At 49.5% G+C, this 23,142-nt stretch overlaps 1 protein-coding gene across 1 annotated transcript in view; it reads left to right on the top strand.

Annotated features, from left to right (window-relative positions):
- Nucleotides 1-20,606, top strand: part of C1QL1 (complement C1q like 1) — a 34,650-nt gene extending 14,044 nt beyond the window's left edge. Inside the window, exon 2 of the mRNA XM_056863327.1 lies at nt 20,427-20,606. Within this exon, the coding sequence (XP_056719305.1) occupies nt 20,427-20,606 (180 nt within the window). The remainder of the gene's footprint in view (nt 1-20,426) is intronic.
- The last annotated feature ends 2,536 nt before the right edge of the window (nt 20,607-23,142 follow it).

The raw sequence follows: 23,142 nt of genomic DNA, 5'->3' as shown, positions 1-23,142 counted from the left end.
TTTCATGGCCGGCAACATCACCTGGTCAATCACATCCCATTCAGCCTCCATTCAAGGTCGCTGGCATCCCTCATGCACAGTCCAGGGATCTCAGTGATCCTTACCAAGGTCTGGCTAGGTAGATCAGGATTATCCACACACACACACACTGCACACTGGAGGGGTGGACAGAAGATGGCCTGCCTAAGCCCAGGTCATGGATGAACTGATATGTGGATGGACAATTTTTTGAGCTGCCCCTTTGCAGTTCTGCCTTTGACAGAAGCCTGACCTCCAGATGTTAGCAGGTAAGCATGCTTATCCTGAGTCAGTTATGTAGGGATGTCTGATGTTAAGGCACAAGAGCAGGCCAGGGCATTTTCTCTGGCCGGTTGGCAGCTCTAGACCTGCACCTAAGATATATCCATGTTTGTAACTATTACACTGGCCCATCTGGCGAAAGAGCATCTCTGTGTTATCCAAGGATAGGCGCTTCAGTATTGCAAAGACTAGATGCCAGGAATGTTTCCCTGTGTATTTTGTTAAATGTAATGCCTTAAGAAACGCTGCCAAAATCAATTATTTCTCTCCCCGCCCTCTTGAAAAGAGCAATATTCTAGTCAATTTCTGGTAGCTCTACCCAGCTCTGTCATTTTGGTCAAAATTGACCAGAATGACAAAGCTGAGTGGAGCTAACTTGAACTATTTCATTGTTACAGAGGTGTAGCTGTATTTGCCTGCTGTGGCAAAGTGAGCATCTAGTGACACCTCAAAGACTAAACAGAATTTTATTCTAGCCAAAGCTTTCCAGGACTTCTTCAGCTGCTTTGAGTGCGTCTGTACTGTCTTTTTCGGGAGTGGAATTTTGTTAGCTTTAAGATGTCACTGTTCACTGTTCTGCAGCAACAGAATCTTAAACCAAAGAAGAATTCCCAATTACAAACAAAAAAAAATTAAGAGCTTAGGTTCCTATTCACCCTTCATTAGTATAATTGGCCCTTTAATTACACATTTCCTGATCTCATTTTCTCTTTGCAAGCCAGGGGTGCTTAAAAATAATCAGGGATTACCAGCCGCATCACTGACCTAGCTACCCCTTCTCATCGCTACATCAATAAAGCTTTGGAAGCCCGCTCTGAACAAACTAACACTGCAATTTTGTTCAAAGCAACAACAAAAAATGCCACAAAGGAAGTCTGAAAAATTACAGGAGGCCCACGCCATTTCTGACAGTTTGCTACCCCATGCCTGTAATAAGGAGGGCATCTTGGCCATCTTCTGGTCACTAGGGGTGTGCGGGGGGGGGTAGTTGTGAATTTCCTGCATTGCGCAGGGGGTTGGACTTGATGGCCCTGGTGGTCCCTTCTGATTCTATGATTCTAAATGATGGCTATTCAAGACAAAATGCCTAATGTGGAAATAGCCAAGGGTCCAATGACAAGATTCCCTGTTAGAACTGCCAGCTTTTGAACAGGTAACTTTGCCTTTAACAGCAGATAGATATTTAAATAGATATTAGCAATCTAAGTAGATATTTGATATTAGCAGATGAGTATGCAGCTGTTAAGGTTACAGAGAACACTTAAGCAGAAAAACATCCACAGTACAATCCTATCTACTTTATCTGATTTTACTATCCTAGCAGGGCTTTATGACTTCATTTTGTAGATTTTGGATGATCCCCAGGCAAACAAAAAGTATCACTCCCTGCATGCAGAAAACTAGTGTGTCAGACAGTATTAGGCTGGAATCTTTCTCCCTAGCATGGTAACTTTCTGTTGGCAAAACGTTTGGGGAGCCTTTGGTTACCTGCAATCAGAAGTGGAGCACTTTGCTACCTGCTCTTTCTGGTCACACAGGTGAGGAACAACTACAAACAGAGAACAGGTTCCGTCACTGAGGCGAGCACCCACACTGACACTACAACATGGATGTAGCTTGAAAGCAGTTCGATTGTTTCAGCGAGAACCCTCCTAAAAGAAGGGGGCCTGTAACCCCGTGCCGGTTTTGTGATGGCTGCTCCCATCAAAGAACTAAGAGTTTCAAGATGTCCTCAGTTGGGAGCCAGGGACTCTGGAACAGGGTTGAATGCTGTTCACTAATTTGGTACACAGTAGACTTACTTGCAGGCTGTATCTCGTGATCAGTTAGTGGTAGATACCAGAAGTATGCTATTCTCAAATGAAGGGCAAAGCCACATTAAACTTTGGAAGGTCATGTATAGGGTTCCTGGATGGTTAGGGTTAAAACTACTGGTTGGCGGGACCCCAATTGCAGGTTTAAGTCCAGGGACTGGTCAAGGAATTTTGTTCCCCCCACTAAGGTACCCCCATCCCTTCATGGGCATAGGGGGACGTGCATATCATGCACACCCATAGTAGGGATGCCAGCCTCCGGGTGGGGCCTGAGGATCTCCCTGAATTACAGCTCATCTCCAGACTATAGAGATCAGTTCCCCTGGAAAAATGGATGCTTTGGAGGGTGGGATTGATGGCATTGTACCCCACTGAGGTCTTTTTCCTCCTCAGACTCCATCTCCAAATCTCCGGGAGTTTCCAAACCCAGATCTGGCAACCCTACACCCCCCCACCCCGGGCCAGTGGTCAGGGGGGACCTGGCAACCCTTCCCCCATGCCACTTTTGATTCGGAAAGAGTTGATTCCTTGCAGAGCATTAGTGTCAGACTCTTCATTTCACTGCCCCAAGCACTTGCTTGTGTGACCGGACTGGAGAACCAACCCCATCTCAGCTTGTCCTCCCTGCACCATTTACACAACCGGGGCCTTAACAGCAACGTAGTACAAATTTGGGGCATATAGCTGTTCCCAGCATGGAGGGCAGTTTGATATTTTTTCCCCTGGCTCTGCCTGTAACAGTGAATGTGGTTTGAAGTTTGTAGAGCTGCATCCAGGCTTAGATCTGAAATTTAAAAATATGATTTGTGGTGTCACTGCGGGGTATTGTTAGCTAGGCGGTGGTCTTACCAAATTAAATAAAAAAAGATCCATGCTGAAACAGACTTTCTAGTGACACTCACCTCCTCCCACCTGCCACTTGAACACTCTGCACAGAGAGAGGGAGAGAATGCCAGTCTTTGCCCAGGCTGCCTGCCCTTTGTTAGCTCCATGAGTTAACGGCATCCATTAAGATGGAGAGAGAGTCTTCCTCCAAGTTGTCCCAAGATGAAATCACCCAGAATGGACCTCATTCCCTTTGTGCCCAGTGAACTTAACCCCCCCCCCTGCACCACTACCCCCACGGGTCAGCTCTTCTCTTCCTGTTATTCCCAGGAAGAGATGCAATCTAGCATTGGGCCTCCCCACATCTCTGTTTCCTCCCAGGTGTCACACCCCTGCCAGGGAGTGAGATGCTCTTTGGCCCTTTTACACATGGCTGTTTCCCCCACGGTCATTCCTCCAACAACTCTGGGTCTTTGTTTTGATTATGCACGGCCGTGTCCCACTGTCAGAGGCCGCCTCGCTCCCCCCACCCCTACGTTGCCCTGCATTTTGCCCGGGTTTTCAGGGACCTGTTTTATCTCGAACTTGGGAAGCGCAGGGGGAGAGCGAGGCGACTTCTGGTGGTTGGAAAAGGCATGCATAATCAAAGCAAAGACCCAAAGTTGTTGGAGAGGTGACCGAGAGGGAAACAGCCATTCATGAAAGACCTTTGGTTGTTCTCTGCTGGCTAGAAGCATTTGCACAACCGCGCCTTAAGTACAGGGTGCTTGTGATTGCCATCAATAGGGTAGGGGTGCTTGAGAGCGATTAACCACTCTCCTGTTTCTTGTCCTTGAACTCACAGTGAAACTTCTTAGAATGAATGTGTGGGGGGGGTTGCATCCCCAACGCTCTAAGTAGTGTGATGTAGCCCAAAGTGGAGCGCATTTCTCCACACAGATCACGACAGTGTCCATGCTCTGGGTGGCCAATGGGGGTCTGAATGCTCTTGATCCAACATGCCCCCCTGGAACGTGGGAAATATTGCCCGAGAGATGAAGCACCAAGCTGCCTGCATCACCTTCTCCAACAGTGCCGGCTGTGCTTCAAACTAGACCTGACGTTGGGAGTTACATGAATGAGCTCCGGAGCATTTTTCCTCCATCAAAAAGCAAGCACACATTTTCAACAAGGACTGTGATGCTAGGGGAGGGTTTACCTCCCATGCCGATGTTCTGCTCTGAATCCCGCCCCCCCCCCCCCGGTAGTTTCCTCCACTGGTGAAACAGAACAAATCCTGATCAGGACTTGTTGAAGGAACTTATTATACCAGTGGGGCAAACAGTAGCTCAGTGGGGCCATTTCAAGTTGGGAAAATGGTACAGGGAGGAAGGCTTAACAATCCCTACTCCATGTTGTGGTTCCTGTTGAAATCAAAGCACTGTGTGTCTGCTCTTTGGAGGGGGTTCCCATGATTTGGCCCACTACTTCTACTCAAGGGCCAAATGCTTAGCAGTGAGATAGTGTAGCATAGTAGTTAAACAAATGGCCTGTGAGTGGTTCTGAGTTCAAATCATAACTTGGTAATGAACTCAGTGCCCTAAAATATTTCTTGTACTCAGCTTCCAAATGTGGATTACCTTAAAGGGCTGTTGCCAGGCTGACAGAAGCTGCATCCTCATGGTGACGATTCTCTGTTTTGCATTAATTGTTGCTGTGAATGCAAAGGGACTGGAATGCAAGCCTCCCACACAGGAGTTTTCTGCGCCCTTTATCAGCCCTTCACGGCTGCTCTTTACCCTGCTGACCTTCCCAGAAGGCTATATGAGGGTTTTATTTAATGTGTTGCTGAATATTGATTATGCTATCGCTACTCTATGATCCTAATAAAATTATGTAACTAAGTAAGTTTAAAAATCTGCTCTGGTGCTACAGCTGTGATTAAAGGTAAAAGGTAAAGGTAAAGGTCCCCTGTGCAAGCACCGGGTGATTACTGACCCATGGGGAGACGTTACATCACAATGTTTACTAGGTAGAGTATGTTAATTGAATGATTTGCCATTGCCTTCCCCAGTTGTCTACACTTTACCCCCAGCAATCTGAGTACTCATTTTACTGATTCCATCAGGATCGAATTCAGGTCATGAGCAGAGCTTTTGAGTGCAGTACTGCAGCTTACCATTCTGCGCCACGGGGCTGTTACAGTAAAGTGATTACCAGTTTATTTTTAAACCCCTCATATAGCCCTCCAGGTGTGCAATGTGGAAAATAGTGTCTGCCAGAGGCTGGTGAAGGAAAATGCCATTGATGTGGGAGAGTCCTCTGAAAATGTGCCGCTTCCTGGCCAGATAATAATGCACTTGGGTTGCACTCTTCCCAAAAAGATTGGGAAAAGAGTATACAGAGGGCAGGGAAAGGACAACCGGAGCACAACTGGAGCATCGCATTGGGATGCTCCAAAAAATAAGTACTCCAGTTTGAAAGCCAAAGCTGAGAAAAACCTCTGTGTGGAACCGAACAAAAACATTTTTCCCAGTGCTTCTCAGAGTTCAGGATGCTTGGAGGGCAAGAGGTGCTTAAATTTGGAGGGGGAGATGATTGTAGTGTGGCATCCCACAAGCTCCCCGGTCAGAAGAGCCACTTACAATGGCTTTGTGTCTTCAGAGGACAGCAAAGCCGCCCATCCCTCGCCACCCTGGATGAAGGATGCAGGATCGTTATGGTCGTAAATCAGCCGTGGCAGTTCAGGACCGCCAACGTCCCATGTAATTGCCATCTACCAGTGATCAGAGCTATTCCGGTCTCCAGGGGAAATAACTCACCTCTCAGTGACTGTGATCCGTCTCTTGAACTATTTTGGCAACTCTCTGCTGCCGGAAGGGTTCTGCTGGCAAGTGCGAGTAAGCACCTCAGCTGAGCAACAGTGCAATCCAGAGCACGTACGCTCAAAAGGAAATCCCATTGTGTTCAACAGGACTTACTCCCTAGCTCAAGCCATACACTGAGGACACAAAGCTAGTCACAGGCTTGGGAGACTTGCGTTTAAGTCTTGCACTGACAGCGTATCCTCAGACTTTCTTGCTTGCTTGCTTCCCTTCTGGACTCACCCACCAGCAAACGTTTTATTGGGATACCTCTTGGTGTGCCTCTTGCAGCATTTTCCCCATGACAAAGTACTGCGATGGGGACAAAATGCACAACAGACATACACTGATTTTATGCCAGTTTAACTCTTACGGCCCCCTTCCTTCAAGATCCTGGGAACTGGTCTTTGGTGAAGGTACTAAGAATTCTGCCCTGTATAGATTTCTAATACCCAGGTTCTGGAAGGGGTAGCAATAACCATTACATGAATTTAAATATGTAGTGCGTAGGCAGGTATGTCACAGTTCCCCACCACTGCAGAAGTTCTGTCTCAAAGAAAGAGGCTGGGATCTCCTCTAGGAGATGAGTAATGACTGCACAATTATTGGGCAAGAAGCTGTCATCTGGAAGTGCCCCTGGCATCCTTGGCCTCTCCAAAGCCCACTTCAGGCGACCCTGGCGCTACCAACGGGGTGTGTGTGTGAACTGCAGGCAGTCCCTTGGGTGAGGAAGAGGGGCTGGGGCTCACAAAGCCAGGTAGAGTGAAGCTCCCATGCAGACAACTGATATCTAGTTTTCCCAAATGTACCCGCCTGTCCCCATTAAGGGACAGTGTTCCATGGGATACTGCAATGTGCAGACATTTTGTTAGCACTCAGCATGCATACCTCACCAGAAAGGCAGCTGTTGCTCTTAGCAGCACACTGCAATCCTGTACATACATGCACATTTAACACCCAGAACTGTGCATTTGGGAATCCCCCCTTCCCCACCTGTGCACTCTTAGTTTCTGACAACTGACTGGGAAGTTAAAATTCTAACTGGCCCCACAAGATTTTGGCACACAGGCAGCCTTTCAGAATTGCCCCAAGGCATTTTGCTGCCCTGCTCATCTGATCCGACAGCTGCCCCCACCCCCCCAGCATCCTCTGCAATGTTATAAGGAAATCCTGGGGGGCACCTCCTGATTGGCGCGCTGCTTTATTGAAGCCTCTAGAAACAGTGTTCCCCACCTCAAGGGGCTGCTTGCTTTGGCAATTTGACTAGCACCTGGACCGAGCCCCCCCCCCCCACACACACACACACATGCACCATATTTGGAGACAGGCTGTGGGCCATTAGTATTCTTTTCTGGTGATGCTATGAGCAGCTTGCATGGTGGTGGTGGAGTAAGGATTTGGCCCTCTGTCTGTCGATATCACTTTGAGTCTATTGTGCTTGCTTGACAATAATTTGCCACCTCTAGCAACAAATCTATCTCTCCGGAGGAACTGTGCAGGAGCAGCAGCTGCACGCGGAGGATCGAAACAGCGACAGTGAGACAGACTCTGCCCCAGCATTTCTAGGTCACCAGCCTTATTCACGGCCAAGTATCTAGTTTGCTTACAAAAGGGAGAGTCTCTGGGCTGGCTGCTTCTTTTCTTTTCTTTTTTTAACAAGATGGTTTACTCAGGATGTTTCTCTGTTTGTGTGAATTTGCTAACACAGATGGGGCCTTTTATATGTGAACAAATCCTGCAAATGCATGCCACGAAAACTTATGCCACAATACATTTGGCTTTCTTTAAACAGACAGACGTTCCACTGTTATTTTACTCCTGTACTCTGTGTTAATTAATCTGGAGCTGCCAGGCACCCTACTGAAAATTGCTAAAGCAGGCTGGAGTCCCCACTGGCAAGTTGTAGGTCTTGACAGGAGCCAGGAGACCGTCGGCAAAGCTGACATTTCAATTCCAAATTGTATGCCGTCAGCTTTCAAAGTAATAAATTCACGGGTTGCAACTTGTTTTAAAAATCAGATGTTTTTTCAGTGCAAAAGCCAGACGTTTAGGAATCCCAACATATTCCCACTGTGGTTTGCTTTTGCCTGCTTCTGAGAGGCGGGTCAGCCTGGTGACATTCAGTCTTGCTGCATCTGTCCTGTTCATTTTGTACCATGACAAAAAAAACATGTACCGTATTAGAAATGTAACACGTCTCTCATATTTGGGAACCACCGAATGGTACACGGGGAAGGCTTTAAAGCTTGTGGAAACTCTTTGGAGGAAATCTTTTAATTTATCTGTAACATTCAGATTTGCGGATTCCAGAGCCTTCCAGCATGACCCCAAACTTGTACTAGATGTTGGTTTTGTGTGTAGGGGGATGTAAGTTTTCAGGATTGAAATTTGGAATTCCTTTCCAAGAAATTGCAACTGATTCCATTTGGCTTTTAAATTTTTCTTTTTGGACATTTATTTCATTCCTGTTTTCGTTGCTAGGTATATTTATGATGAATTTATGTAGCTCTTTTTGGCATTCGAAGTGAACAATCTCCTCCCCCACCCCTTTTAATTCTCAAAGCCACCCTGGTGAGGCTGAGAGTGGGGCTTTGGCCACACACTGCGCCTTGCTTCGTTGCTCTCTGCGTTTCCCCAAGAGATGACAAGCTCTGCAGGCAACACTGTGGGATTCGGTTTCTCATGGGTGAGAGAGCACCAAGACTTACGAGGAGCTCTGTGAGCTTTGCTTTATTTACAAATCCATGAGCAGAGCAGAGTGGAGCCGCGGGTGCCCTCTCTCCGGCTAACCCCGCACTGGATTCCCAGAAGGCAGCCGCTGCAGGTCGTCCCAAGGCTGTGCTCATCCTTCCTGAACTGTAGCTCAGCCCCCTGATCTCCCAATTAAAAATGGCGAATCTGGTTCCGGATTAGTTCTTGGCCCCTTTTGGTGAAGTCCTCGATCAGGCAGCCAAAATCATACGAGCTTCATGGCTGAACGAAAGAATTTGAAGGCTGGAAGGCAGGCAGGACTGCTGTGGGTGGAAGGAATCGATCCTTTGCGCCTTCCTAGTGACAGGCACCAAGTTAGACTGGGGGGAGGGCTATTTTATTTAATGGTTTATTTCAGGGGTCCTATTTGAAAAGCACCTATCTCAGTTTTTGACTGTGTGATTTAATCATAAAAGAGCAGACCTGTGATGCTAGGGGAAGGAGGGCCTTGACTGTTTCTGTCATTCCACCGCCAGCAGAAGTGACACAGGGACAGGAGGAGTGTTGGGACACGGCCGTCTACCGCTGGTGACCCTCACCAAACTGGGGCCAGATGATGAAATCGAGGGGTTCCTCGAGACCTTTCAGCAAACCACGGAGGCAGCCCGGTGGCCCAAGGACAGGTGGACCTGTGTTAGGGCCATACCTGGCCAGCCCAGGCCAGGCTGCTTTCAAAGCCTTGTCGAAGGCAGATGCCATTAATCACAACTGGCTCAAGCTGGCGATTCTAGACCGTTACGAGATTTCCAAGGAGACCTATCACCAGAAATTCAGGAGCTTGGCCTGGCGAAAGACAGAGAGACCCCAGGCCTTCATCTTGCCATTACAGGACGCAGCCTACCGGTGGCTAAGGCCTAAATCAGCAGAAGCCAAGAGAGTGGTAGATAAGGTAGTACTCAAGCAACTACTCACCGTCATATCACCCAAAGCTTGGGATTGGCTCTCATATAATAAACTGGCTGATCTGACAGAGGCTGCCTGATTGCTCGAGGATGCCGTCAACTCCGAGGTACAAGACAACAAACCTGAAACAACAACCGGCACTAGCAGAATCCCCTCCGCCACCGAGAAAGCTTGAGGAGAAAGACCCTGGGTGGGACCCTGCTCACCTGGGCCGGGACCGCTCGCCCCAGGGCCTACCTACAGGGTCCACGGCGGCCCTGGAAAGACCCTGGGTCCTACCTATTCAACAGAGCCAGGACAGGCCCCCCAAAACGGACGCTGGTGGTACGGGACCCTGTTTTACCTGTGGTCAGTGGGGACACTTCCAGAGGGAATGTCAGCTCATGGAATGTGGCTTAGGCTAGGAGGCTCCTAAGGCCCCCTTGGCACCGTTCTCCCTGATGATGACCCCCTTCAATAGGGTGGGCTTGGATTTTGTTGGCCCTTTGCCCCGGACGCCCTGAGGTTACTGCTACATTCTGGTCCTGGTGGACTGCACCTCACAGTACCCAGAGGCAATCCCCATGCAGTCCCTTCAGGCCACAGGGGGTGTGCAGGGCGCTTGTACAGTTCTTTTCCCAGGTTGGTCTTCCACGGGAGCTGATCTGACAGAGGAATGTCCTTTACAGCATCTATCACACGCCAGCTATGCAGAACCTTCGGGATCCGCCAGCTGTTTGCCTCAGTGTCCCACCCTCAGATGGATGGGCTGCTAGAACGCTGTAATCAGACCCTCAATACTATGTATAAAAATTAGCAGAAGATAAGCCACACTAGTGGGAACTCTTTCTGGACCTGGTGTTGTTCGCTGTCCAGGAGATGCCTCAAGCCTCGACCGGGTACGCCCCCTTTGAATTGATCTATGGGCGAAGGCCAAGAGGGATTCTATTGGTTGTAGAGGAGCAATGGGTGCCTGGGACTCCAGGAGTAGGGCAAGACCCTACGAACTACATACGGCAGCTACAGGAGTAGCTGGCACACGCCTGCCAGGCTGCTTGAGAAAATTTGGGGCGGGCACAGCTAATGCAGAAGAGGCACTATGACCCCACCTCCAAGGACAGGACCCTAAAAGAAGGAGACCGAGTCTTGGTCAGCAGGAGAGTGTTGAATGCGTCGTCAGGAGACCCCTCGCAGGGACCCTTCATGGTGATCTGGGTCCTTGGCCCCCTCTTGTACGAAGTCCAGTGTGGGGACATTCTCCACCAACGACAACCCCTTCACATCAATGACCTCAAGCCCTGGCATGACCGCAATACCAAGCAATGTGCCCTGGAGGCAGAGCCCAACAAACTCCCAGAGGGAGACGTGCCCTGGGGACGGGAAGGTAAGGGGAGGACATCGCCAGTGGTGGACGAAGAACTGTCAGAAGAGCAGCGGGCTCAATTAGGGGTGCTATTAATTCAATTCAATAACCTTTAATAGGCATAGTACAAAAAAACAGCTCATACAGATTCTCATGAACTAGAACAATTCACACAAATCCCTGCTGAACAAACCAGGGTGCTATTTCAAACCTGGCCTCCTGTTTTCAACCAACAGCCTGGATGGACTTCATTCGTTTCTCATTTCATTAGGACCCAACCGGGGCAAGTAGCAAGAGCGGTGTGGCACCCCATTCCAAGAGGGCGGCGTGTGGTGGTGGAAGAAGAGGTCGCAAAGATGCTCTAGATAGGGGTAATAAAACTGTCCACTAGCCCCTGGCGCAGTCCTGTCGTCTTGGTCCCTAAGCCCGATGGCAGTATCTGGTTCTGCATAGATTTCCAGGAGGTAAATAAGGTGTCCCAATTTGATGCCTACCCAATGCCCCAGGCAGATGTGTTGGTGGACCAGCTGGGGCAAGCCCAATATCTGTCAGCCCTTGACCTCAAGAAGGGATACTGGCAGATACCTATGGACCCATTGGACAAAGAAAAAATGGCATTTGCCACCCTGTCCGGCTAGTATCAGTTCCAGATCGTTCCGTTCGGTTTGCAAGGGCAGCAGCCACTTTCCAGAGGCTGGTAGACAGGGTACTAGCCCAGTGTCAGTGCTTTGGAGCCACCTTCATAGATGATATTATATTCAGCCCCGATTGGGAGTCTCACAAACAACAAAGGTCTTGCTTGCCCTCCACCACGCGGGGCTTTAAGTCAACCCCACAGAGCCAGTTGGGGTTCAGGGAGCTGAAGTTCTTGGGATTCATCGTGGGCCGGGGACTACTACGACCTGTGCTGACTAAGGTGGCCACCATTGAGCAGGCACCACGTCCCCAGATCAAGAAGCATCTCCGCCGGTTCCTGGGCGTGGTAGGGTACCACAGACACTTCATTTCTCATTTTGCCTCCCTAGCCAGCCCACTCACAGATTTATTAAAGAAGGTCGCGCCTAATCAGCTATGGTGGACCAACGTCGGTACTTGGGCCTTTGAGAATCTGCGGATCTCTCTCTCCCAAGAGCTGATCTTGCATAACCCAGACTTCTCACTTTACAGCCTTCACAGACACCTCCAACATCGGACTAGGGGCAGTGCTAACCCAGCCGAAGGACAGGGTGGAACTTCACATCCTGTTACTTAGCAGAAAGTTGCAACCCCCAGAGCAACATTATGCCACAATCGAAAAAGCACTGGCAATTAAGTGGGCAGTAGGGACATTACAATATTACCTGAGCAATAACCACTTTTCTCTCGTCATAGTTCACACCCCCTTGCAATGGGTGAACAAGATGAAAGACCACAATGCAAGAATAATGCATTGGCATGTGTCCCTACTTGTTTTTAGCTTTATGGTGCGACACTGGAAGGGGAGCCACCATGGGGATGGCGACTTCCTGTCCAGAATATTAGAGGAATTGAACGGAGGGGACATCGAGACTGGGGTGTGCGTGTCATGCAACATGGGTCCACGTTGCAAGGCTTCCCCCCAATCCTCCCCAGGACTGCCCCAGCAAAGTCCTGGCCGGGGACAGAGGAAGGAGAAGTCAGGTGCCCCACAGAGGTGGGGTGAGCTAGGTGGAGGCGGCGGGGTTGACAGAGAAGTAGGACCCGACAACGACAGCCGTGGAGAGCGAGGCGCTGCAGCTATCGGCCGCACCCAACAGCTGGATGCCCACACAGGCACAGCTCTCCCTGCTCCCCAACTGATGCCCTCCGGCCATGCAGAGAGAGCAACGGCGGCGCGCAAGGCTGGCAGGGCTAAAGCAAGGGCCAGGGCAGGGTGGCCTGCAGGCTCTTATATAAGCTCAGCGGTGAGCAGGGATACAAACAAGGGAGACGGGGGCCTGCTCTATAAATTAGAGGCTGAGCCCAGGCCAGGGAGGAGCGGGCTCTAGGGCTTGACTGAGGCAAGTCGGCCCTGGGAGCTGAGAGGCAAGCTTGACGCTTCCTGCAGAGAGTGGGGCGGCAGCACCCTCATCCGACACCCGAAGAGCTCTAGCCTGGGGGAAAAGGCCAGGTCGTCTGCAACAGAGGACAGCTCGGGGACAAGGGTGAGCGTGGCAGGACTGGCACTGTGGACCCACCGCCGGCAGGAGGCGCCCGCGAGGAGCGCTACACTTTCCTCTTGAATTGTTTCCCTGATCAAAACGGACTCCATCCCAAGGAACAAAGCACAGGGCACAGAAGAGGGGAGGTGGGCAGGAGGACCCTTTGGCTGGGGGCCTCAGACTCAAAAGGGGGGCTCAGATTTAAACGCTATGTTTTTGGCATTTGATACGTTTCACAACTTCTTTTTAATGGGCATCATCATTTTTAAAATCATAGTGAGGAAGCTGGAAGGAGCTGCTTGGACCTCTTGAGGGCCCGCTGGAGTTAAAAGCAGCACCCCGGGGGACCATTTTTCAATTGGAGAGGCGGGATATTTGTGGGAGAGGTCAAACACCCTTCCCCGGCACTGTGGACCCGATCCATGAATTGGACGCTGCAGGTTCCAGTCACATCAGTCCAGCCGTTTGGCTTTCAGGCTTCTGGGATTCGGGAGCAGGAGTCACATCGGGGGGACCCCCTGACGAGCAAGAGCCCCAGCCCCTCTCTGCAGCAGGGATGCTCTGGACCCAGCCTCCAGCCCCACCCACTCCAATCCAATCAGCCTTTTGCTACAGGTAGCCCTCAAGCCCATTTCCCTAACATTCACCTTGGAAAGAAACCAGCCTGGTAGGAGGCCGTTCTGGAGCGGCAATTTATCTTCACTAGTTAGAGGATAATGTCATAACGGGCTGGTGTGCGGTGACAAGGCAGTTCCTTAACAAGGGGAGATAAATGGCTCCTCCGGTGACAGCCCCCAAACTGCCTCTCACCGCCACTGGTGTTGAACTAGCAGACGCGTTGGGGAGAGGCAGAAAGGCGGGGAGGGGGAGGAATAGTTACAATGGGAAGGGCAGAAATAGTGCTTGCGGCTGCATGGGAGAATGTCTGCATCCGTCCTGTATCAGGCATCTAGTAACTACAGTTCCTGCTGGGCATTTTATTTTTCAGTTGCCAAAAGCCAGTCCCGTGGCGCAGAGGGTTAAGCTGCAGTACTGCAGTCAAAAGCTCTGCCCACGACCTGAGTTCGATCCCAACGGAAGTTGGTTTCAGGTAGCCGGCTCAAGGTGGACTCAGCCTTCCATCCTTCCGAGGTGGGTAAAATGAGCACCCAGCTTGCTGGGGGTAAAGGGAAGACGACTGGGGAAGGCACTGGCAAACCACCCCGCAAACAAAGTCTGCCTTGGAAACGTCGGGATGTGACGTCACCCCATGGGTCAGGAATGACCCGGTGCTTGCACAGGGGATCTTTACCTTTACCTTTTAAAAAGCCAGCAGCCAAAGATTTAGGTAGCCATTCTGGATTGGGAGGCAAATTCACGACCAGCAAACCTAAAACTCCACCTGGGCGTGGCCCCCTCTGAGAGGTTTTTGCTTGTCTTCCTTGTTGGCGGGGGCCGTCTTAGCCGATGGGCAAACCGGGAAGCTGCCTTGGGTCCTGTGCGGGGGGGGGGGTCCCGCCCAGCCATGCTCCTGCCCCCCAACACAGAGAGGAAAACAAAGAAGAGCCAGCTTGGGCAGCTGACTCCGTGGTGCTGGCCCACCCTGCCCAGGGCTCCGGAAGCCATCCACGGCAGCGCCTGCTTCCCTTGCACAGGGAGGGGGCCACCCTTCGCTTCACCCTGGCGGGGTGTGTGTGGGTGGAGTGGCCCAGCAAGGGGCCATCCTGGACTGTTGCCCAGGGTACCAGAATCACTATGACCATCCCTGCTCCTTATCTCCACTGCAGGGGCAGAGGTGGGCTTGCCATGGGTAAGACGAGGTGGGTAGCCACTGCCTGTGGCAGTTTTTGGGTGCTTAAGGTAGGCAGGGAGGCCTGACCCATGGAGCACAATCCTCCAAGAAGAAGGGGCTGTACCACATCAGAATGTGGGTGGAGGGAGTTGTATTTTTAGCCTTCCATGAGTAAGCTCCCTGCAAATAAAAAATTAGCACGCTGGGAATACAAGTTCTAGCCTTGTGCCTCTCATACTGTGCTGTTTTTCTCCTTAAAGAAAATTACTAATAACTGGGTCGTATGAAAACATCACCCTTCCCCTGTGCTGTATTGTGGGGCAGTCTGTTCTGCCGCCCCATTACGCTCTCCCTGAGTGGACTGTAGCTGAGGTAGCTGGGCTGAGAAAAGAGCCCTTTGCTGAGACTGCGGGCAGCTCTCTGCTACCTGTGGAGGGGACAAACTGGGCACGTTGGACCAAGGTCCTTGCTCGGTATCATGCGACTTCATGTGCAGAACCTTCTCACGCATGCCTTAAAAGAGGTCCAAATTACTGTTGGAATAGGCCATGCCTGGTGTACAAAGAATGGAAGACCCTGCAGGCAGCAGCAAGAGGGCCATTAGATAGGATGATGAGGACAGCACCTTCGCTCCATTTCAGTGGAGGCAAATGCAATCTTGGGCTGTATCAACAGAAGTATCATGTCCTGATTATGCAAAGCGATGGTATCCCTTTACTGTGCTCTGGTTAGTCCTCACCTAGAGTACTGTGTTCAGTTCTGGGCACCGCAATTTAAGAAGGATGTAGACAAGCTGGAACGTGTCCAGAGGAGGGCAACAAAGTTGGTGAGGGGTCTGGAGACCAAATCATATGAGGAAAGGTTGAAGGAGCTGGGTGTGTTTAGCCTGAAGAGGAGAAGACTGAGAGGGGATATGAGATCCATCTTCCAAGTACTTGAAGGGCTGTCATATAGAGGATGGTGCCAAGTTGTTTTCTGTAGCTCCAGAAGGTTGGACCAGAACCAATGGGTTGAAATTAAATCAATAGAGTTTCCATGTAGACATTAGGAAGAATTTTCTAACCGTTAGAGCGGTTGCTCAGTGGAACAGGCTTCCTCGGGAGGTGGTAAGCTCTCCTTCCCTGGAGGTTTTTAAGCAGAGGCTAGATGGCCACCTGTCAGCAATGCTGATTCTGTGACCTTAGGCAGAGAGGGAGGGCAACTTGTCCATCTTCTGGGCATGGAGTAGGGGGCTCTGGGGGTGTGGGAGGAGGTAGTTGTGAATTTCCTGCATTGTGCAGGGGGTTGGACTGGACGACCCTGGTGGTACCTTCCAACTCTGATTCTATGAAGTGTCATTTCCTTGTCTGTCTCCAGATTGATGTTCTTAGGGCCACATCCTCCTTCTTCTCAAAAGTTCTCTCTCTCACTGAGATTTGTGGTTAGGAGAATGTTCTCAGACTTGCTCACCTGTATTCTCTTTAACTGCTGCTCTCCAGTGTGAACCCCCCCCCCCAACACACACACACACACCCCTGTCCAGAGTCCCGTGCCAGTTTGTCCTCCACACAGGGCAAAATTGACCAAGGTGCATACGTATCCCTGGGTTCATTGGCATGGGGGAAAGTAATGGGTAAGGTTAATGCTCCTCTTCGGCTCCCAGACCTGCACAGCCACCAACCACATCAGAGGTGACTTACAGATGAGCTGGCATCACCCCCTTGCTCCCACCCACGTGCCTGGCCAAGTACAGCTCTTCTCTCTCAGAGTGACATCTTCACAGAATGACATTTTGAGGAGGAGGTGATATGTGGACGCAAGATTTTCCTACCCGGATCATGTCCACAATGGTCTGTTCTGACCAGCACTTCTCTACAGTCTCCAAGCAGCATTTTTGTGCATCTTCCTGCCCAATCCTGTTCAACTGGAGGTGCCAGGGATTGTTCCTGGGCCCGGCTGAAGGGGCTTTGCCACTGAGCTACAGCCCCTTCTGAGGAGGGAGCTGGATCCTGCCTTCCCTCTGCCAAGTCTCCATCTATTGCACTACTCGGGTAGCGGCTGGAGAATGGCCACATCGTGGAATGTGAGATGTTAGCAAGGAGCACGCTTTTCAGGCTCATGCGGATAATGAAGCCCTCCTTCACCTTGGGTTTGCAAATACCCCATAACTGTGCCTCGGCAGGAGACACGAAGTCCTAATTAAGAGAGCTCTTGAGAGAGAAGCCGATCGCACGAGCCTCGGCTCCTGAGTGGCACAGACGCCGCCTGCCTTCTCACTGTCTAACACCCATTGGGGAGGCCAGCACTGGAGAGGAGTGTGTAAAAGGAGCGATCTGCTTTTGACACAGAAGCTGCCGCACCCTCGATTTACACCCGGAAGGCGTGGGAACATGACAGCTGGAACAGAGTATGCAGTGCCATGCGTGCAGATTTAGAAATGGAAGCAGAGGCAGGAGCTGATCCGGCAGGGCCTCTTTCCTCTGACAGGGAGCGAGTGGGCGCACTCTGCTGAAGGCACCAGAGGAGAGGAGGGGATCCGGGCCAAGCGGGAAAGAGTCAGGTCGGGACCCTGCTTGGACCCCACGGTGGGCAAGTAACACTCCCAAGCTCTGCAGGGCTGCATTTGGCTTGAGCGTGGCACAGAGGGAGGAGGGGTTTGTCCTTTCCTCCCATGCCATTTTCTCAAGCCAAAACTGCAGTGGGGGGCTGTTTGCCCAGCTGTGGGGTGTGTTGCAGCCCCCCCCCAACTGTGCTCATGAGCCCTGTGACACTTGGGAACGGGAGGACTCCCAACCTGTCTTGTGCCACACAATATCCTGCTGAGCTAACGGTTGAATCACAGTCGTATGCTCACTCCTCTTCCCCACATGGAGAGCATGCCATGGGGTAGTTATGTACCTGGGTTAGTTCCCTTCAGGGTGGATAAAAATCAATGATTAATTTTTTTAAAAAAAAATTAAATCAGATTTTAAAAATTTAAATTGGATTTTTTAAATTTAAATTGGATTTTTAAATAAAATGCTTTTTGAGGGGAAAATCTATCTAAAGATAGTTTAAACAGTTTTTTTAAGATACATTATAGTCCAAAGGTTATTCAGCATGATATAAGGATTAGTTTTTAATTATGTAGCATGAGGCTGTATATTCATGAAATATTTTAAATTTTTTGTAAATAAATTCCATTAATCCATTCACAATGTCATGCTCTTCCAGAGGTTTCTGTAAGATTATTTGGGGCAGTTTTTCCATCTAGAAGATATTATCACAGATGCTTGGTTTTGCAGTTCTCAAAACTGTGAATTTGTGTCTGCAGAGATAACATGCCTCTTCTTCACAGCAAAAATGTTATAAAATAAACATACAGACTTGAGAAAATACCTTAATCCCATTGTTCCTTTGCAAATCCCATGTAAACAGAATCAACCCCTTACCCAAGTGCTAAGTTTCAAGAAGTTCAATGAACAGAAGATTGTTCCGAGTAGCATGGATCTGCACCAGGAGCTAAGTGTGAGGAGGGAGGGGCAAGCAGTAAAAATGAAAGTGAAGCCTTTTGAATTCTCCGCAAGTCTTGGGATCTTTGTGTGTGTAGCCGCCCTAAGGTTTGTCTCCCTGGAGGAGAAACTATAACGGCAGCAGGCCGTAAAAGAGACCCAGTTTGGGAATATTTTAATGAAGTCCCTCTACGTATGGGTAAGTGAGGCATGGGTGCAAAATGCAAACACTCCTTTGGACCGTGACCTCTGGGCCAGGAGCCAAGACAAAGGGGCTTTATTTCCCCATTGCCAGCCCCCTCTGATGTGGATATGAAGGAAGGTCCTCATTTCCTATAAGTTGTACTGCAATTACATCGAACTGTTTGGTTTTAATTACAACTGGATGCCTGGATACCTCTGGGAGATAAGGAACTGAGCCCCGCTTACAGCAGTGCACGGTGGGATCTGTCCGCGATTAAAAGCAGGAGCTCCTTGTGCCGAATATCTGTTATGGCAGAAGGCTTATCGGCCACAGGGTCTCTGCCTATTTTTGCAGAAGATCAACAAGGGGGAAGATCACGGAGGTTAAAAATAACAACAAAACATCCATCGCTGGCAGGGTCGTGGGCTCTGCAGAAAGAGATACGGAGGGCTTAACTGGTGCATGCGAGATTAGAAATCTTTATGGCAGTGGTAGGGCTGCAGGCTGGAGGACGTGCCCACAATCGACTGCATCCCTCAGAAAATCTCCCCAGCTTAATGTTATTGTTGGGTTTTTTAAAAAAGCAACAAGATTGTACTCCTTATGTGAGTTACCGGGAACAAACCTAAGGTAGTAAAGCCATCTCAGGACACAAATATTACTGAGACCGAGTTTCATATTTACTGTTGGCCATACCACTAGATTTTCATTTGTTTTCCCAAGCCCTTGAGGGAGGCAGAGGATTTCTTCTCTGCCTCTGATAACTGTATGACCCCCAAGATGGGGCAAAGAGAATTTTCTTTTCCGGTGAATTGAAATTGAACCCAGTTTTTACATCATACTTTGACTCTCTGGTCAAAAGCTTGGCAGAGAGGAACTCCCAGCTGGGTGGTAGAACAAGAACGAATCTTATGGAGTGGCCACGGACCCAGAGTGACATCCGCTGGGACGCTGGCGATGAGTGAGTGGTAATGGGGTGCTTGTCCCTAAAGCTCCCTTTGCGTGACCAGCGGATAGGAACAACACTTCACACTGCTGTAGGGCATGGATGCAAACAGAGTTTTCTGTGAGGCAGGATGAGATTCGTAGCAAGTTTAATGACTCTTTTGCCTATGGATACTTTCAAGATTAAATTGGAGAAAGGCACTATATTTTAAGAGTAATTATAGTCATTGTAATCATGCTATCAGCCCAGGTCAAACATTCACTAAACAAAAACACAACACAAAAACACAGAACTGGAAGGGACCTTAAGGGTCATCTAGTCCAACTCCCTGCACCACGCAGGAAATTCATAACTACCTCCCCCATCACTCTCCCAGTGACCCCTGCTCTATGCCCAGAGGAAGGCCAAAACCCTCCAGGATCCCTGGCCAATCTGGCCTGGAGGAAAATTGCTTCCTGACCCCAAAGTGGCGATCTTGGCATTACCCTGGGCATGTAAGAAAGGGCCACAAGAGCCATTTGAGGAAAGGGATTTGTGCTTTCAGGATACTTACCAGTGTGGTATAGTGGTTAAAAATATTGGACTAGGACTGTTAGACCCCAGTTCGAATCCCCACTGCTATGAACTTGCTGGGTGACCTCGGGCCAATCACTCGCTCAGCTTTGCCTACCTCCCAGAGTTGTTGTAAGGATAAAAACGGAAGAGGGCAGAACCTGATATACCTCTCTGAACTCCTCAGAAGAAGGTTAGAATACAAACAGACAAAAAAAATACTAAGCACCTGGGCAAAGGCCCATTTCGTGCTTTATGCTAAGAGTCACTTGGTAGATGGCTGGCCAGGGAAATGCGCCCTTCAGGAATGTGCTGGGGGGGGGGGGGTAGCCTGCACAGCACCCTTTCTGTGGGCTGCAGAGGTTGGAATCCAGCGTATGCCAAATAATGGGGGGGAGTGATGCAAAGAGCAGTGGCTTTACTGTGAATATGAAAACTCTGAGGAAGCAGGAAGGTAAGGATAAAGGGGAATTCTCTTTCCTCACGGTCACTAACGGTTTTGCCCCTTCCTTGTTGGCTTTCTTCCCTTCCCCTCCCCTCTGTCTTGCTCTGCCTTCCCACTCCAGGTCAGGGCCAGCGCCATTGCTCAAGACGCAGATCAGAACTACGACTATGCCAGCAACAGTGTCATCCTACACCTGGATGCCGGTGATGAGGTTTTCATCAAGCTGGACGGAGGCAAAGCCCACGGGGGCAACAATAACAAATATAGCACCTTTTCAGGCTTCATCATCTACTCAGACTGAGGGCTGCACAGTCATGCGGATCCCCAGCTTCCCGTGGATTTCTATACAAGGCTAAAACAGCTGAGGAATCCTCTTGCCCCCTCCCCTGTAACATCTTTGCTCATGGCTGGGCTCCCCCACCAGGGGACAGGAGATGTGGTTATTGGGCGCCTCTTGCCCTTACTCCTAGGGGCTACAGCAGATGAACAACAGATGATTGAAGATCACTGTCATTCCCATCTCTGGAGCATCACAGGCCATGAAGCCTTTGAAGGGGGCATTTATTTCTGGAAAGAGGACTAAACAAAGCCAAGGCCTTGCAAAAGGGACTGGGGGTGGGGGAGGCTGTGGGGATGGAATCTGGAGAATCAGTCATTTCACTAAAACATACGCTCATCTCTATCCTTTGGGACTTGTTGACACTTGAAGGGAAACCAGAGGAGGAAATTTTAATGCAGTTCCTATATCTGCACACCAAAAAGCCAAAATTTTAGATTTGGAGTTCAGGACAGAATTTGGGACAGATGCCATCTGTGTGCTGTTACGCATGTTGATACCGGTAGATTCTGGAAAAATGCTTCTTGTTTCAAATATGGAAAACTCATTTTTCTGAAATGCAATTAATATCTACATTCTGAATTTTTAAAAATGTTGACATCCCAACCATTGCAAAGTGCTGTGAAATTCTGGGCTTGGTTCAATTTCCCCTCATGGGGGGGAGGGGTTGTTGCCCACAGTTGTTTCAGAAGTTGCTGGCTGGTCGGTGGTTGCTGTCTTGGGGTAGTCAACAGTTCCTTAATTATCCCAGAGTCTGTTAGTAGCCTCGTTAGTCCATCGCAACATCAAAACACAAAACACCAACAAAACAAACACAGCATGCAGTTATCCCTGGACTCTGTCGTCCACTTGTTACTCTTTCTAAACTTAGACGACACCTTAGAACATGAGAATGCAGCCTTTCCCCAAGCTTACCCGCACAAAGTTTCCTTATTTCTTAAAGGGCTCTGGAAATCCCACTTCCCCCTGAAAAAGGACACCCACCAACTTACAGCTGGTCAAAAGAGTGTTGACCCAAGGTCTTCTGTGACCCCAGGCTTTCCCAAACAGTCTTCTTAAGTGCACTCATCCCCCTCCATATCAATCATAGGTATCCCCTTCTCCACCGAGAGATGGATTCCTACAGTCACCCAACCATTCTACTGTGTATATATGTACAGTATATATGTGTATATTCTTCAGATAGGCTCCATTACAGGAATACTACATTTTCATCATGAGAAGAGCCGACTGCACCACAGAACAGGATCCACCCTCGCCATCCCCCACGGTGTCACCAATATTTGTGGCCTATGGGGTAATCATCCTCAGTTTTTCTCCCATCCTGACTTAGAAGCCAGCAGTGGGATAGTTTTGCTAGGTTTCCAGGGAGACACCTACGGGATAGGGTGAGGGGACTGATTTTTATTACCGATGTCCAAGCACAATCCGTGGATCTTAATAAGAACTGTCAACTTCCTGGAGTCTCTGTCTTTCTTCCACAGGCTGATCCCACGTTGTTGGGGGGCTTCTTTGATGTGGGGAGTGGGTCCTTTTCAGCTCTTGTCCCATTTTTGTCCTACAAAAGTGCGAAGAGAGGAAAAGAAGATTTATGCACACATACTCTTCAGAGTAATAACAAGGAAATCCCTCTTTTGACCCTGATTTTTTCCCCTTGCAAATATGTTCACTTTCACCATGGTTTAAATATGTGTAGCTTAAGCTACATGGTGCAATTTTTAACAGGTAGTGCCTGGATTTCTTGACCTGACTTTGACTCAGACAGTCATATGCCAGACGCGAGGGAATTTGTTTTTCAAGTATGACAGGGAGAAGCAGCTTCAGCCTCCCTCCCCATGCCATTTTCCTGACCCAAAATGAAACACCCCATTGGGGGCTGCACGTGTAGCCAATCAGTGCATAAATAGCCCCTTAGGAGGGAAAACTAGCACCCCTCTGGCCATTTTGGATTGGGAAAATGCCCCTGGGGAAAGGCCAAAGCCTCTTCTCCCCTTACACTGCAGTTCCAATCGGAACTGGGGTCCCGTTCGCTCAGGAAACTAGTTCCCTCACACCCGACACGTGCACGTGAGCCAAAGTTAGGTCAGAATAACCCAGACACTACAGGTTAAAAATTTTAACGTGGTTTGGCCCTTTTAGAAAACGAGAAACAATAACAAGAGGGCAATTTTATGTGTTATTTTTGTTTGTGCATCTTTTGCAGGCTTTAGACACTCTGTGCAGGACCATGGTCACTTTAGATGGTTTTGGCATGGAAGTCCTGCACAGCAAATGTTTCCCAGGGGTGCACTGCTACATGGTCACAGCTGGGTTGGGCCCAGAAACTAAGAAGGTCCAGAGCACACTTCTCTTCAAGTTGGCAAAAGTTTTCACACATCAAGGTTAAGGGCGAAAGAGATCAAGGGCTCTGGTGGTACAGTTGCCAGACAGACCCAAAATCCCCTTCGTCTTGAATTGAAGCACTGCCACCCATCTGTCACCCATTCCAGTGAAGGGTCCC

The sequence above is a fragment of the Euleptes europaea genome, chromosome 18, assembly GCF_029931775.1.
Source record: "Euleptes europaea isolate rEulEur1 chromosome 18, rEulEur1.hap1, whole genome shotgun sequence".
Classification (NCBI taxonomy): domain Eukaryota; kingdom Metazoa; phylum Chordata; class Lepidosauria; order Squamata; family Sphaerodactylidae; genus Euleptes; species Euleptes europaea.
Note: the sequence above shows the minus strand (reverse complement) of the source record. Positions and strands in the feature narration are given on the sequence as shown.